The following is a 17,219-nucleotide window of genomic DNA, read 5'->3' as shown; positions in this document are numbered from 1 at the left end:
GGTGCGGCCATTCCCCGTGTGCTAATCGGAGTAGCCCTATACCACTTTCCTAAATGGACTTGCTAGGTCCGAAGCTGAAATTGAATACTCATTGTTTAGGGGACAGTTACGGCATACGGAGCCGAATCAGCATACCAGCAATCTACTCAGCTACATATCTCGTATAAGCCAGAGATGCCTTGCCTATATTACTTTATCATACCCTCAATTATACATCATAAACCGGTCTTAGGCTGTGTCCTCTTCTTCTCTTCTCACCATGGCTCGCCAGCTGAAATATGCCAATGAGCCCATCGCCGTTGTCGGCAGTGCTTGTAGATTCCCTGGAGATGCCTCATCTCCACCAAAGCTGTGGGAACTTCTCCGCCAACCTCGCGATGTCATCAGCGATATTCCGCCAAGCCGGTTCAACACTGATGGTTTCTACCACGAGGATGCCCTCCACCATGGTGCTACCAATGTTCGCCAATCCTACATCCTCAACCAAGACCATCGTCATTTCGATGCCCAGTTTTTTGGAGTCAAGCCCGTCGAGGCTAACTCAATCGATCCCCAACAACGACTTCTTCTGGAGACCGTTTATGAAGCTCTGGAAGCCGGGGGTATCCCCATGGAGAAAATCCAGGGCTCCAACACTGGCGTGTACATAGGCCTGATGACGGGCGATTACGCTGACCTTCTCGGTCGCGATATTGATAACTTCCCTACCTACTTTGCCTCTGGCACCGCACGAAGCATCATCTCTAACAGAGTATCCTACTTCTTTGACCTCCACGGCCCATCGATGACTATCGACACGGCGTGTTCCTCCAGTCTTTACGCCATCCACCAGGCGGTTCAGAGCCTTCGAAGTGGCGAGTCCGGCAGCGCCATCGTCGGCGGAGCCAACCTCCTTCTAGGGCCCGAACAATATGTTGCCGAGAGCAAGCTGAAAATGCTTAGCCCTAACAGCCGAAGCCGAATGTGGGACAAAGATGCCGATGGATATGCCCGTGGTGACGGTGTTGGTGTCCTAGTGCTTAAGACTCTGAGCCAGGCACTAGCAGACCACGACAACATCGAGTGCATCATACGAGAGACAGGCATTAACCAAGACGGACGCACAAAGGGCATTACTATGCCTAACCCGGTGGCTCAGCAAGAGCTCATCAACGCCACCTACCAGAAGGCCGGGCTGGATCTGTCTAAGCCGGCGGATCGCCCTCAATATTTTGAGGCCCACGGAACTGGTACCCCTGCTGGTGACCCAATGGAGGCCGAGGCCATCAGCACCGCCTTCTTCGGACCTAACGTCGGGTTTGAGAGGGCCGTAACTGACGCCCCTCTGTATGTCGGTTCGATCAAGACTGTTGTTGGCCACACTGAAGGCACTGCCGGTATCGCCGGTGTCATGAAGGCCTCGCTGGCACTCCAAAACAGCACCATTCCTCCAAATCTGCTCTTTAATGAACTCAACCCCCGGGTCAAGCCTTTCTATACTGACCTTCGTATCGCCCAAGAGGCACAGCAGTGGCCCGAGGTCCAAACTGGAGACCTGCGCCGTGCCAGTGTCAACAGCTTCGGCTTCGGAGGTGCCAATGCCCACGCCATCCTCGAGAATTTTGTCCCAGATCCTAAGCAAGCTCTTCTGAAGAATGTCGAAGAGCCCACCGGTCCCTCCATGGCACCTTTCAACTTCTCCACTGGTACAGAGAAGTCTCTCGCCAACCTTCTATCTACGTACTCCTCGTTCATAAAGGAGAACCCGACTATCAGCCTTCGAGATCTTTCCTGGACTCTGAACACTCGACGATCTACCCTGCCGTTGAGGGTCTCCATCTCTGCTCTGACGGTCGAAGACCTGGCCAAGAAGCTCGAAGATGTCAGCCAGAACTCCACTGGCTTTATGACCATTTCCGGATCTCAGGCCACTTCAGAGGGCAAGCCCCGCCTCCTTGGTGTATTCACTGGCCAGGGTGCCCAGTGGGCCACCATGGGCGCTGACTTGCTCCGAAGCTCGCCTCTGTTCTCGGAGTGCATTGATAAGCTGCAGAGCGCTCTTAACACTCTTCCCGCCGAGCATATCCCTGAGTGGACCATCCGGGAAGAGTTGCTCAAGGACAAGGATTATTCTCGTATCGGTCAGGCGGCGCTCTCGCAGCCTCTGTGCACCGCTGTACAAGTTGCCCTTGTTACTCTTCTTAAGGCTGCTAAGATTGACCTGGCAGCAGTTGTTGGTCACTCTTCTGGTGAAATCGCTGCGGCACACACTGCTGGTTATCTCTCCGCTGAGGACTCTATTCGAATTGCCTACTACCGTGGATTCTTCCTGAAACTCGCTGGTAGTGAAGATGACGCCCAGGGTGGTATGATGGCCGTCGGCACGTCTCACGAGGATGCCGAAGAGCTTTGCGAGCTGCCCTCTCTTAAGGGCCGCATCTGCATTGCTGCTAGGAACTCCCCCAGCAGCTTGACACTGTCCGGTGACCTAGATGCCATTGAAGAGGCCAAGGAAATTCTTGAAGATGAGCAGAAGTTTGCCCGTCTCCTAAAGGTCGATAAGGCTTACCACTCGCACCACATGAAGCCCTGCTTTGAGCCTTACGTCGCGGCCCTCGAGACATGCCACGTCAAGGTCCTGGCTCGCTCTGACGACGCGAACCTCCCTGTCTGGATTTCCAGCGTTATCGGCGAGAACATTGAGAGCGTTGACCTCAGCGAGCTCCAGGGCAAGTACTGGGGTGACAACATGTGCCAAGCTGTTCTGTTCTCACAGGCTGTGGAGTATGCCATCGGTGCCGAGGGTCCCTTTGACATGGGAATTGAGATTGGCCCTCACCCTGCCCTTAAGGGCCCTGCTACCTCCACTATCAAGGAAATCTCTGGCCAGGACATCCCTTATACTGGAACCTTGGCACGTGGTGTAAACGCAATCGAGGCCATTTCTGACTCTTTTGGTTCTCTCTGGAAGTCGCTCGGTCCTGCTGCCGTGGACTTCACGGCCTACGATAAAGCTGTTCACGGCAGCAAGGTGGCGCCTAGGCTGTTAAAGGGCCTTCCAACGTATCCCTGGGACCACGATCGTATCTACTGGCACGAGTCGCGGTACTCCAAGGCGTTCCGTGGCCGCAGCCAGGCTCCTCATGAGCTTCTAGGCACTATGTGCCCCGATGGCATTAACAACGAGGTTCGATTCAAGAACTACCTCACGCCCCGTGAGATTCCCTGGCTCGTCCACCACCAGATTCAGGGTCAGATTGTCTTCCCTGCTGCTGGCTACGTCTCGGCAGTTGTCGAAGCGGCAGTCAAGCTTTACCCCGCCGAGTCGATCCAGATGCTTGACTTTATCGACTTTATCATTGGACAGGCTCTCACTCTCCAGGAGAACGGCGGTGTTGATACCATCCTGTCCCTAAAGGTTGTCGAGGAAAGCCCTGGTGTTGACCAGTTGGTTTTTGCCTACTATTCCGACAGCGGAAAGGATTCTGGCGCCATGGTCAAGAATGCCTCCGGTAAGCTTCGTGTGGTCCGAGGCACTGCCTCCAAGGACACACTCCCCGCTCCCTATGTTCGTAAGGGTCTGTACCTGGATCTCGAGTGGGAGCGATTCTACATGGCCACCAGCGAGCTGGGCTTCGGCTACACCGGTCCCTTCCAGGCTCTCTCCAACACTAGCCGAAGGCTTGGCGAGGCTCTCGGTACCCTGGGTGTTCCTGAGGCCGAGGGCAAGGATGCACCTTCGCTGATCATTCACCCTGGCACCCTGGATTGTGCTATCCAGTCTATCATGCTGGCTTTCAGCTACCCTGGCGATGGCCGCCTGCGTACTATATATTTGCCAACGAAGGTTGATCGCCTTCGTATCAACCTTGCCTACTGCCGGGAGTCCACCCTCCAGTCCGGTGCTCAGCTGCCGTTCTACTCGTCCATGGCTGATCATGGCGGTGCAGATCTGTCTGGTGATGTTGAGGTTTACTCGGTTGATTCTAGCCACACCATTATTCAGTTGCAAGGCCTCCATGCCACACCTTTGGACAAGTCAACTTCTGAGAATGATGCCAACATCTTCTCTGAGTTGACTTGGGGACCCGAGATCCCCACCGGAACTAACGTTACCTGGGAAGGTGATGAGTACGCTGACGACCTTGACCTATCGTTCCTCATGGAGAGGGTTGCGTATTTTTACCTCCGCCAGATTAATGCCGAGTTCCCCAAGGGTAAGCGAGAAGGATTCGAGTGGCACCATGACCGCCTCTTTGACTATGTCGACCACTGCTTGGAGTACGTTGCCAGTGGCACGCACCCCTATGCAAAGAAGGAGTGGATCAATGACAAGAGGGAGGAGATTCTTAAGATTATTGACAGGTTGATTTCCTAAATACTTACTGCATTCCCTATAGCTTATGCTAACCTAAATCAAAGTCACCCTGACAGCATTGACTTGCGTATCATGAAGGCGGTTGGTGAAAACATGCCCACTGCTATCAGAGGCGACATGAACATTCTGGAGGCAATGATGCATGGCAACATGCTCAACGACTTCTACGCCTACGCTCTGGGTATGAACACATATCTTGAGGATATGGCCCGCATTGTCGGCCAGTTCAGCCACCGCTTCCCCCACATGAACATTCTTGAAATTGGCAAGTTAGGACTCCTTTGGCCGTGAGTAGCCTTTTAGCTAATTTGAATAGGCTCTGGAACCGGTGGTGCCACTGGCATGATCCTCCAGCGTCTCAATGGTGCTTTCTCCTCGTATACATACACTGATATTTCTAGTGGCTTCTTCGAGAAAGCCGAGGAGAAGTTTGCCGAGCACCGCTCTCGCATGATCTTCAAGGTTTGTGATATCGAGAAGAGCCCTGCTGAGCAAGGCTATGTCGAGGGCTCATACGATCTTGTTATCGCTTCTCTGGTTCTCCACGCTACCCGAAACATTGAAGACACCATGCAGAATGCCCGCAAGCTCTTGAAGCCCGGTGGTCATCTTCTCATGGTAGAGCTTACTGATAATGACCCCATGCGCTTCGGTTTCATCTTTGGTGGCCTGCCTGGCTGGTGGCTTGGTTACAACGATGGTCGCAAGCTATCTCCTTGCGTTGAAGCCAATGTCTGGGAGGAAATGATGCTGAAGACCGGCTTCTCTGGTATTACGTCTCATACCCCTCACAACAGCAGCTTCCCTCTGCCTCTGGCCGTGATTGCTTGCCAGGCCGTCGACGATAAGATTTCTTTCCTTCGCGAGCCGCTTCTATTCACCAGTCAATCACTGGATGTGAACAGTCTGACTATCATTGGAGGAAAGGGCGACATCTCTGGTGACAAATTAGACGAGAGCGTTTCTCGTCACTACAAGGAGATCCGCCATATCAACAGTTTGGATGAGGCCGCTGCCGCTGAATTACCCTTCTCTGGTACTGTTGTCTGCTTGGCTGATCTCTTCGACGAGTCTACGTTCGAGGACATCTCCTTGACACAGCTGAAGGCTCTCCAGAACATCTTTAACCAGAGCAAGAACATTCTTTGGGTTACATGTGGGGCACAAGCCGACAGCCCTTACAAGAACATGTTCATTGGCTTGCAGCGAAGTGTCACCCTGGAGCTGACTCATGTCCACTCTCAGGTCTTGGACTTTGCTACGCCTTCTGAGATCAATTTTGAAATTATTGCCAAGAAGCTGCTCCAGCTTGATGCTTACAGTGTCTGGGATGACAATAGTCAGCTCAAGGATATCCTCTGGTACAATGAGCCAGAGATTCTCATTGAGAAACAGCAGGTTATGATTCCTCGCTTCCGTCTCAGCCCAGCGAGGAACAACCGATACAACTCTTCGCGTAGGCTCCTAACCCGTGATGTGAACGTCAAGAACACCAGCTTGTCCATCATGCCTCGGGACTCCAAGTTCGTTGTGAGGGAGAAGCAGGAAGCCAATAAGTCCCGCATCGGAGGCATTAGGCTCAGTCACTCGCTTCTCAAGGCTATCCGGGTCACTGGAAAAAGCAAGGCTTTCATCTCGCTCGGCGAGGACTCTCAGAATGGCTCTCGTGTCATTGTGTTGTCCAGCTCTCTGGATTCGCACGTCCACGCACCGACTGGATGGACCATTGCTATGCCTCAGTCTGACGAGCAGGCGCTCAAGGCTTTGATGTCGCTGTACATGCAGCTCCTGGCCCACAGCATCCTTGAGAACGCCATTCAGGGCAAGGTCATTGCCGTGTTCAACCCTGGATACGCTCTGGGCGGAGCCCTTGCTAAGCTTGCCGCTGAGCGTGGCATCCAGCTGGTGCTCCTTACCACTGCAGCCAAGAACTGCACCAGACCTTGGGCGTACGTGCATCCCCGTGCGACAACGTCGTCCCTTCACAAACTTCTGCCAAGAAACCTGTCTATGTACATTGACATGGACACTCAGAGTGAGACGTCACAACTTGTGCAGGGCTGCCTGCCTCCAGACTGCCCCAAGCTTGATCACAATGGTCTGGTCAGCGACTACGCTCGGCTTGATCTCAGCCCACTTGGCGTCCGACAGGTATCTGACCATGTCCAGATGGCTTGGCTGAACTGCGTAGATAGTCTCTCCACAACAGACATTGGCTCCATCCCGACCATCTCTCTCGACGAGATCACTGAGAACAGCTCTGCTTCTTTCCAGGAGCAGGCTATCGTCTCTTGGCAGGGTCAGCCTACTGTTCGCATCCAGATGCAGCCCGCCAACAAGGAAGTTAACTTTGCTTCGGACAAGACCTTCTGGCTTGTTGGCTTGACTGGTGGTCTGGGTCTGTCCCTTTGCCAGTGGATGGTTGAGCGTGGTGCGAGATACATTGCGCTGTCCAGCCGTAACCCCAAGATCCAGGACGCCTGGCTCCAGACCATGTCCGCCCAGGGCTGCACTGTCCGCGTCTTCGCCAACGATGTCACAAACCGACAGTCTGTCCACGAGGTCTATAAGCAGATCAATGACACCATGCCTACCATCGGCGGCGTTGCTCAGGGTGCTATGGTTCTCCACGATACTCTATTCCCTGATCTGGATATGGAGCGTTTTGAGAAGGTTGTGAAGCCCAAGGTTCTCGGAAGTGTTTACCTTGACGAGTTGTTTAGTGAAGCCAACCTAGACTTCTTTGTCTACTTCTCGTCCATGGCCTACGTCACTGGTAACCCGGGGCAGAGTGCCTACTCTGCTGCCAATGCCTTCATGGCCAGCCAGGCTGCTCAGCGACGCAAGCGTGGCCTTGCCGGCTCCGTCATCAACATCGGTGCCATCATGGGTAACGGCTACGTTTCCCGAGAGCTGACCCTTGGACAGCAGTCCTTCCTCCACAAGGTTGGTCACTCTTGGATGTCTGAGCAGGACTTCCAAGAGATCTTCGCTGAGGGCGTTCTTGCTGGTCGCCCTGGCTTCTCTGGTACTTATGAAATGTCCACTGGTCTCCGGCTCGATGATGACGAAGAGCGTGACTGGGCATCGAACCCAATGTTCCAGCATTTGGTCCGCAAGGGTAGTCATCTGGTCACTGGCCAGAGCAAGAACAAGGCTGGTGCTGCAATCAAGCCTCAGCTCTTGGAGGCTACCAGCGAGGAGGAGGTGTTCGAGATTATGAAGGGTAAGTGCTCCACAATATAGCAATATATCAATTGATTTACTGACTTTGTAATAGCTGGGTTCCTCTTTAAGCTCCAGATTGCCCTGCAGGCTGACCCCGACAAGCCCATGCTTGAAGTGAGCCCCGATGAGCTTGGTGTGGACTCGCTTGTTGCTGTCGACATTCAGTCTTGGTTCCGCAAGGAGCTTGGTGTCGACATGCCCGTCCTTAGGGTTCTCAACGCGCTTTCTGTTCGCGATCTCTTGTATACTGCACAGGAGATGCTGTCAGCTGAGATTGTCCCCAATTTGGGTGGCGAGCCGAAGCTTAAGAGTGCCGATCTTGCTAAGGAAGCACCTCCGGCCGCTACCCCGGCAGCAAAGCCACAGAAGCTGACGCCTAGCCTGACGGACATTCCATCTACCACCGTGTCCACCATCGACCATTCTTCCTCGAGTGAGAGACAGTCTACTCCTACTTCAGAGCTGGAGTCGCAGGCGTCCCCGACCAATACTACTCCTTCTCTTCCCATCTCCTTAGATATGGAGGAGAAACTGCTTGGGTCGCGTAGTAAGGAAGGATTTGAGCGAGTTGTTCCTATGTCATTTGCTCAGTCTCGATTTTGGTTCTTGAACTTCTTTGTCGAGAACAAGACTGCGTTCAATGTTACATCGGTTGTCCACCTCAAGGGTAAGCTTGACATTGAGAAGTTCGGCAAGGCTCTCACCGATGTGGGACAGCGCCACGAGGCCATTCGGACTGTCTTCTATACGGACGAGAACACCAAACAGCACATGCAAGGTGTCTTGCCCAAGTCCACCTTGACTCTTCAGCATGCCAATGTCAAGAATGAGAATTATATTCAAAAGGCTGTCCGAGAAATGCAAGACCACGTTTTTGATCTTGCCAAGGGCGATTCTCTCCGCTTGCAACTTCTCTCGCTCTCGGAGGACCAACACTGCATCATCCTCGCCTACCACCACATTGCTGTTGATGGCATCGGCTTCCCCATCTTCTTTGCTGACCTCGAGAAGGCTTACAACGGAACTCTCGATCTGAGTGGCGCGGGTATGCTGCAGTATCCCGACTTCTCTCTCCGTCAGCTCCATGAGTACGAACAGGGATCATGGTCTAAGCAGCTCAGCTACTGGCACAGCCAGTTCCCTGACCTGCCCGCTCCTCTACCCTTGTTCAAGCTGTCTCAGCGTTTATGGAGGCCCAACTCCTCCAGCTTTGGTTCGCACTTGGTTGACTTCCGTATGGACCAGGCGCTGAAGAGCCAGATTGAGCAATGCTGCCGCCGCTTCAAGGTGACCCCATTCCACTTCTACCTGGCTGTATTCCGCATCCTCCTCTTTCGCTTCACCAACGGGATTGAGGATATGTGCATTGGTGTTGCCGACGGCAACCGAAAGGATGCCGACGTGCTGCAGAGTCTTGGTCTCTTCTTGAACCTGCTTCCACTGCGCTTCCGCCAGGACACCAAACAAACCTTCGCGGATATCCTGAAGGATGTCAAGAGCATCAGCGATGGCGCCTTTGCCAACTCTCGTGTTCCTTTCGACCTTCTACTGGACCAGCTCCAGGTGCCCCGGTCTCCTTCTTACAGCCCGCTCTTCCAGTCATTCCTTAACTACCGTCAAAACATCGTCGAAGCACGCAGCTTCTGCGGCTGTTCTTCTGATGGTGAGCTGATTGCTGGCGGCCAGAACGCCTACGACATTAGTGTGGACGTTGTTGATGTCAGTAGCGGTGATAATCTTGTGGTCTTCGCTGTGAACAAGGATCTCTACTCTAAAGACGATGCCAATCTGCTTAAGAAGAGCTACCTCAGCCTTCTCCAGGGATTTGCGAGAAACCCTGCTATTCGCATTATCTGGCCCGCTCTCCATCTTGAAGACGATGTGAAGAGCGCACTAGAGTTCGGTCGCGGTAAGTACCATCCCTCTTGACTCATAACATATCTGGGTACTAACTTGCTTGCGCTTTTAGGTGACGAAAAAACTACTCAATGGCCGTCTACTATTGTCGACCGCATTGACGACATGTCTAAGGCGTACAGTGAGAGAACCGCTCTGGCTGATGGCTTGGGAAACAGCGTCACTTACAAGCAGATGGCGAGCCGCGCGAGCGAGCTTGCAGCTCTACTCCTGGACCGTGGAGTGGGCAGCGGTTCTTGCGTGGGTGTCTTCCAGAGCCCTGGACCAGAATGGGTTTGCTCTATGCTCGCTATTCTGCGAACTGGAGCTGCCTACGTCCCGCTTGACTCCCGTGTAGGCCTAGACCGCCTTCTTCTTGTAGTCAAGGACTGCAACCCCCAGGTCATTTTCGTTGACGGCATCACTGAGAGCGAGACTAAGTTCTTGCGTGACACTGGAGCCGATGTCATCAATGTGTCCACTGTTCCTGTATCTCAGGAAGACAAGTTTGTTCCTAGCCAGGCCAAGCCCTCTGACACTGCCGTCATTGCCTACACTAGTGGAACTACCGGTGTACCTAAGGGTGTGGTCTTGAAGCACTCCGGATACAAGAACTTTCTGGAATTTGCCGTTCCCCGATGGGGAATCAAAGAGGGTGAAGAGACTGTGCTGCAGCAATCTTCTTATGCATTTGACATGTCCATGGGTCAGATCATCGTCGGCCTTGGGTTTGGTGGAACTCTTGTTATTCCTGACAAAGCTCTTCGCCATGATCCCGCCGCTGTTTGCAACATGCTGGTCTCTCAGGGTGTTACCTTCACCCTGGGCACCCCTACTGAGTATATGGCCTGGATCCAGCATGGTGGCCAGGAGTTGCTGCGAACCTCCCAATGGCGTGGTGCCATGAGCGGTGGTGAGGCCATGACTAAGTCTCTTGTCCGTGCTTTCCGCTCCCTGGAGAAGCCCGACCTGAAGCTCATTAACAGTTACGGTCCTGCCGAAACCACCTGTGCATGTGCGGATAGCGAGGTCTCCGTCGTAGATGTCGAGGACCTGTCCTTTGCTGTTGTTCCAAGCCCTAACTACAACATCTATATTGTTGACGAGAATATGAACCCTGTGCCCGCCGGCGTTCCCGGTGAAATTGTCATTGGCGGTGCTGGTGTTGCCGGAGGATACCTCAACCAAGAGAAGGCCACATCCGTCGCCTTCCTCCCCGGCAAGCAGGCTACCTCCTTCTTCAAGGAGCAAGGGTGGAATACCGTCCACGCTTCTGGTGATCGCGGCCGCTTCACCGCTGATGGACGCCTAGTCCTACAGGGTAGAATTGAGGGCAGCACTCAGGTCAAGATTGGAGGTATTCGCATGGACCTTGAGGATATTGAGAGCACCATCGTCAATTATGCTGCTCCTCACATTAGCCAAGCTGTGGTCTCCGCTAGGCAGATTCAGAACTCTGATAACAAGTATCTGGTTGCCTTTGTTGAGCTTTCTGACAACGAAACTGATCAGAGTACGTTCCTGGCAGAGCTTCCTCAGAAGCTTCCTCTGCCCCAATACATGCGTCCTTCGGCTATCGTTGCTCTAGATACCATCCCCAAGACTAGCTCTAACAAGATTGACCGATCGGCGATCAACTCTATGGAACTCCCTGAGAGCACTCAACCCCGTACCAAAGATAACACGGCTGATCTCGGCGAGTTTGAGAATACTCTCCGTGGTCTCTGGCAGCAGGTCCTTCCTCAGGAAGTCCTCCGCAGCCATAACTTGAACAAGGTCTCCGACTTCTTCCATGTTGGCGGTAATTCTCTGTCTCTAGTGTCCCTGCAGACTCAGATCCGCGAGCGTCTCAACATTGCTGTCCCTCTCTCGGAGCTCTTCCAGGCTATCACCCTAGGCGAGATGGCGGTGATGCTCCAGGACCGGGGCTCAGGCAAGCAGGCTACCTATGTCGACTGGGAGAAAGAGGTCGAGGTTCCATCTGACCTCGCCAACGCACCCAAGTCTCCTAATCCGGTCCAGCCATCTACTACTCCAAGCATTGTCGTTATTACCGGATCCACTGGTTTCCTGGGCAAGGAGATTCTCCGTCAACTGACCAACAATAAGAACATTACAAAGATCTACTGCTTGGCCGTCCGCAAGCCTAAAGAGCAGCTTTCCAAGATCTTCGACCACCACAAGGTCATCGTCTACGGAGGCGACCTCGGTGCTAAGCAGCTTGGCCTTTCTAAGAAGGAAGCGAAGGCAGTGTTCGACGAGACTGATACCGTGATCCATGTCGGCGCTGATGTGTCCTTCATGAAGACCTACCAGAGTCTTAAGCTCATTAATGTTGCTTCTACTAAGGAGCTTGTCCGCCTCAGCATTCCCCGCCGTGTTCCTTTCCACTTTGTCTCCTCTGCCAGTGTCGCCCGCCTGTCGGGTCTCGATGCTTTTGGTCAGGTTTCTGTTGAGAAGTATCCTCCCAACAGCGAGAACGCTGATGGCTACACTTCTGCCAAGTGGGTTAGCGAAGTCTACCTGGAGCGCATCAACAAGCAGCTCGGTCTGCCTGTGGCCATACACCGCCCCAGCAGCATCACTGGCGACGACGCCCCAGAGTCGGACTTGATGAGCAACATGATGAAGTACTCGCGCGAGATCAAGGCCATCCCTGACTCGAGCGCCTGGTCGGGCCACTTCGACTTCATCTCTGTGCAGTCGGTGGCCAGGACGATCATTGCCGGCGCAATTTCCGGCGCGAAGGAGATGACGGATAGCCCTCGCTACCTATATGAGTCTGGAGAGATTGAAATTGGTATGGAGGAGGTGCAGGATCTGATGGAGATGGGCACTGGTGAATCGTTCGGGGTCCTCTCAGTGGACGAATGGATCGATTCTGCTGCAAAGGCTGGGATGAACCCTCTGTTGGCCATGTACCTGCGGCGGGCCGCAGGTGGCCAGGTCCTATTCCCCAGACTGCTCCGGCAGTGATAAGAGAAACAAAGCACACCATTTATACTGTACTTGGTAATGGTGATTTGGCGTTTGGGGAAGGATTTGATGAGAAGTAGATTATGTAGCGTATTTTTTTCTCTCTTTCTTTTTCTGTTTCTTTGTCTATTGTCTTTATATGCATAGCTTCAAACGTTCCATCAAAGTGAATCATAAGGTCAAATCATTGTCGCTCTCGAAGCATTGTTTTCATGTTATCGATTAAAAGCACGTTACCAAGCGTCAATGAGATAGTTAACTAACTAACGTATTTCACCACCGAGTGGATCACACCACCGAGTGGATCACACCACCGAGTGGATCACACCACCGAGTGGATCAGCAAACCCAACCCTATGAATTTAATTCCATTTATCTCAACCAAAACGCCATTAAATTAATTCAACTAATTAACTGGTCTATCTGGACATGTTTCTCTTCTATGCCCTGGCAATCTGCATATTCCACACCCCCGGGGGGCCGCGTACGTGGCTGAATAGCCGATTCTCTAGGTACACTGGGATCCGGGGGAGGTGCTTCACCTGCTTCCTGTTGCTGCATAATTAATGCAGAGGCTTCTTCGACTGAGAGTCCTTCTTCGGAGGGTATATGCCTTCGAGATCTAGCCCGCTTTTGCTTCTGCTTCTCGTTAGCAGCGCGTAAATCGCTGACTTCTTTCTCGAGAAAAGCAGCAGACTGCATAGTGATTTAACAGGCTTTTAAAACCTGATTTATCGCGCAATTTAGCGGGCTCGGAGGGCTCCTCGATCTAGTACGAAGTAAAGCTTTAATTGACGAAGCTTGCTTTTATAATTGCACGTAGTTCGAGGGCGTTTTAGGGTCCCAATCGCTCCTCCTACTCGGAGGGGGGGTAGGAGTTCGAAGTTAAATATCTAGCTTCGAGATCACTTAATCAGGTGCAAAAGGTACTAAACCAGCTGCTTTAAAGCTATTCTTAATCGTCTCCGATTTAAAAGCTTCGATTCGTGCGAGGGGGTATATTTCGAGGAAGTCAAGTTTATCGATATGGTTGATCCGAGTCCGCATTTTCATTTCAGCCAGCCGACCATACGATCGTTTTAACACCGCAAAACAGCCGATATCGAGAGGCTGTAAAAGGTGAGAGGAGTGAGGTGGCATACAGATCGGTACCACCTTATTTTGCTCACAGATCTCATCGAATTTCGGGGTTAAATGGCTTCCATGTCCGTCGAGTATTAAAAGTCGATACCCCCCTTCGTACGTGAAGAAGTCGTCGGAATAAAGAGCTTTTCGAGCCAGCGAACTCCAATTTCATCAGAGGTCTAACCGTTTAGACTAACTTCAAATCGCCAGTTATCCGGAAGGCTATCGAACCAAGATTCGAGGAAGACTTTGCCTTTAAAAATCACACACGGAGGCAGGGCCCACCCCGAAGCATTCGTACATTCAATAGTAGTCACCCATTCACGATTTCCAGGTTATAAAACCGGGCGCCGACCGTAGAAATCGCTCCTCGTAACTACCTTAGCTGTAGCGATTAATCCCATCGCGAAACCAGTCTCATCGAAGTTATAAACGTCATCGGGGTCGATTCCGAATTAAAGGATTATTTTTTGAACAAGATCGAACCACTCTCGAATAGTTTTCGGGTCTTCGCATTTCGCACGTTCGTAATTATACCGTTTCGAGAATCGGGAGGAGAGTAGAGGACGTCGTTTAATATATTTTATAACCTAATTTTCGCCGACCGAAAGAACCGGGGTAGTTCCGCGCTTTTCGAGGAGAAGATTCGCCATTTCTCGTATCATAGAAGGCCGGGGGGCTGATCCACGAGAATCCATAGAGAGAATCCATTTTTGAAGAGAATCCTCTTCAATATCTGTTAATTTCCGGCAATTTGCGCGGGTTTCGGAGCGATTTATGAGACCATTAAGGCGGTTCCGTAAAGAGGAGAATGGCACTTCAAAACGACGCGATGCTTCGCGTATAGAGGTAATTTGCTGGTTTTTAATAGCCTGGATAGCTAATAAAAGCCTACCCTCTTGCTCTGCTGAATTACTAGAGGATCGGGAGCGAATTGGTGGCATAGTGGGTGGTTGAAGTGGTTAAGTGGTAATTCATGGACGTGTTTTCGTGTCGCTGATCCACTCGGTGGTGTGATCCACTCGGTGGTGAAATACGTTAGTTAACACTCATCATTAGTCATTCTGCACGTGACTACGCATCTGTGCGTGCTGACATCTCAGCCGGAGCTCAGAAAAGCGGCAGCAGAGATCAAATAGGAAAGAGCCCCCACACGGGAAAATCCGGGACATATAGTTACATACAATGTAGTTATAGTTAGGAGTATCACTACTAGTATATTTGTAGATCCACCAATGTCGCATCTAGCATTCTAGATACATCTATCAACATTAAACAGTTGTTCTATAGATATTCCACTGAGACTCTTATACCTTACATTGGTGTGGGATAACCTTCGAATAGATGATGACTAAGCCATGTTTTCCCCCCCTCTTCTATTGAACATACGATCTAAAAGGTCTCTATCATCTTCAAACATGTTTAACCTAGGCGTTCAGGTCATCAACGGCCAAAAGACCTTTATACCCCTAGGTAAGTACATTCCCCCCCTCCCCAGATATAGACCACACAAGCTCACTATAACAGAAAACAACCCAGAAGTCCACACGCATCTATGTAAGAACCTCGGAGTATCCCCGAGCCTGACCTTCCACGATATCCTCTCCACCACCCCAGAAATGCTCTCCTGGATCCCACGACCTGTAAACGCCCTCATCCTCCTCTGCGATAAACCCATCTACCTCGCCGCGCGTTCTGGTGTCGAACATAGCATACCCGAATATCTCGGTAGCGGGGCCGACGAGCCCGTGCTGTGGATGAAGCAGACGATCGGACATGCGTGTGGGCTAATGGCATTACTGCATGTGGTTGTCAATTTGGAGAATGGGAAATATATCACGGCTGGATCGGAGCTGGAGAAGATTGTGAAGCTCGCAGTTGAGCTGGGGCCGGTGGAGAGGGCACGGCTCTTATATGATTCGAGGTTTTTGGAAGAAGCGCATATGGATGCGGCATCCGAGGGGTGTTCAATTGTGCCTTTGCCACAGGAGGAATGTGGGTTTCATTTTATCGCTTTTGTTAAGAAAGATGGGAAGGTTTGGGAATTGAATGGGGGGATGAATGGACCCTTATTGCGAGGTGAATTGGAAGGGGACTTGTTAGGAGAACAAGGGTTGGATATGACGGTGAGGGAGTTTTTACATGCTGCCGACAAGGAAGTTCATAGGGGGATGAGTATTATTGCGGTGAATAATTGACCTGTATATTTATATCTTTTATATCCTTTCTATATGTTATTTATATGTTTCGATGTATACTCATGATAGTATCATTGATGGGTGACGTCATTCATCACAAATCCGGGGTTGAGAATTATCCCGAATCCCTGCGACTCTTATAAATCATATGTTGAAGGGCATTTGGACTATTTATCCATCTATACCAGACTACAATGACCACAGTTCTCATCATCGGAGCCACAGGCAAACAAGGAGGGTCCGTGGTGAAGACCCTTCTGGAGAAAACTGCCCCTTTCAAGATCCTCGCCGTGACTCGTGATGCCAACTCCACTGCAGCGAGAAACTCGCCCAAAAGTCTTCAAATATCACATTAATCCAAGGCAATCTTAAAGTCCCAGCTGCCGTATTCGAGAATGTAAAGCGTCAAACCTCAACCCCAGTTTGGGGCGTTTTCAGCGTCCAGGTAAGTGTGCCCGAAAACGATACCTTACAAACATATACCCAGACCGATCTGAAATAGACCGCCAATCCCAAAAAAAAAGACGACGAAAGATGTCAAGGAATCGCTCTGATAGACGAGTCCATCAAACAAGGCGTCAAGTACTTCGTGTACAGCTCCATCGACCGCGGCGGCGAGAAATCAGACCAAAATCCAACCCCAATCCTGCATTTCAATTTCAAACACGAGTTTGAGAAGCATCTCAAAGAAAAAGCAAAAGGGACCGAGATGGAATGGACAATTCCCCGTCCCGTGGCCTTTTTGAGAACTTCACCCCGGATTACTTCGGAAAGGTGTTCACAACTGCATGGCAGATGTCTCTGAATGGCAAGCCGTTGCAGCTGGTCACAACCAGTGATATTGGGTTCTTTGCGGCGGCGGCATTTATGAACCCCGAGGCGTCGAAGAATCATGCTTTCTCGCTTGCTGGAGATGAATTGACCTTTGATCGCATGTCGGAAATCTTCAAGACCTTAACTGGCAAAGATATACCGACTACTTATAAAATTCCGGTTTGGCTGATGTTGACTAGTGTTAAGGAGCTGGGAGTGATGTTCAAATGGTTTCATGATGAGGGATATGGTGCGGATATTCCGGCTTTGAAACGGCTAAACCCTAGGTTAAAGACTTTTGGAGATTGGTTGAAGGAGGATAGCCAGTTCGAGACACGGGATAGTTGAATATATAGAGATCTAGTTATTACGAGATGTGTGGATAGAGAAATACTTACCCAGATAGAAAGAATAACATGGCCGAAAAGATGGACCCAGCAAGCCAGTCCAGCCCAGAAAAAAGTTCCGGTACTTCAAGCAAATTAGAATCGCTGTCATCCAATCTAAAAGACACATCGGACAGAGCCGCTCCACTGAATGATGTCTGGACATTCTGCCCTTGTCTAGCAGCCCGTGATGAGGCTGTGCGTGCCATGAGCCGATCTAAGGACTTCTGAAGCAGAGCA

At 51.4% G+C, this 17,219-nt stretch overlaps 3 protein-coding genes across 3 annotated transcripts; all 3 read left to right on the top strand.

Moving 5' to 3' along the window:
* Positions 1–259: 259 nt before the first annotated feature.
* N7447_004557 (Acyl transferase/acyl hydrolase/lysophospholipase) lies at positions 260–12,457 on the top strand (the record flags this gene model as incomplete). Its single annotated transcript, XM_057228832.1, has 5 exons — positions 260–4,344; positions 4,402–4,622; positions 4,674–7,583; positions 7,638–9,494; positions 9,555–12,457. The coding sequence occupies 5 exons, from the start codon at positions 260–262 to the stop codon at positions 12,455–12,457; spliced, it is 11,976 nt and encodes a 3,991-aa protein (XP_057088173.1).
* Positions 12,458–15,000: 2,543 nt separating this feature from the next.
* Positions 15,001–16,941, top strand: N7447_004556 (uncharacterized protein; the record flags this gene model as incomplete). Its single annotated transcript, XM_057228831.1, has 6 exons — positions 15,001–15,055; positions 15,110–15,768; positions 15,969–16,116; positions 16,143–16,225; positions 16,283–16,449; positions 16,482–16,941. The coding sequence occupies 6 exons, from the start codon at positions 15,001–15,003 to the stop codon at positions 16,939–16,941; spliced, it is 1,572 nt and encodes a 523-aa protein (XP_057088172.1).
* A 68-nt stretch (positions 16,942–17,009) lies between these two features.
* Positions 17,010–17,210, top strand: N7447_004555 (uncharacterized protein; the record flags this gene model as incomplete). The annotated part of the gene is made up of 1 exon (XM_057228830.1): positions 17,010–17,210. One exon carries the CDS (start codon positions 17,010–17,012, stop codon positions 17,208–17,210), a length of 201 nt encoding a protein of 66 aa, XP_057088171.1.
* Between the last annotated feature and the right edge of the window lie 9 nt (positions 17,211–17,219).

The sequence above is a fragment of the Penicillium robsamsonii genome, assembly GCF_028829455.1.
Source record: "Penicillium robsamsonii strain IBT 29466 chromosome Unknown utg000002l_segment0_segment0, whole genome shotgun sequence".
NCBI classification, from domain to species: Eukaryota; Fungi; Ascomycota; class Eurotiomycetes; order Eurotiales; family Aspergillaceae; genus Penicillium; species Penicillium robsamsonii.
Note: the sequence above shows the minus strand (reverse complement) of the source record. Positions and strands in the feature narration are given on the sequence as shown.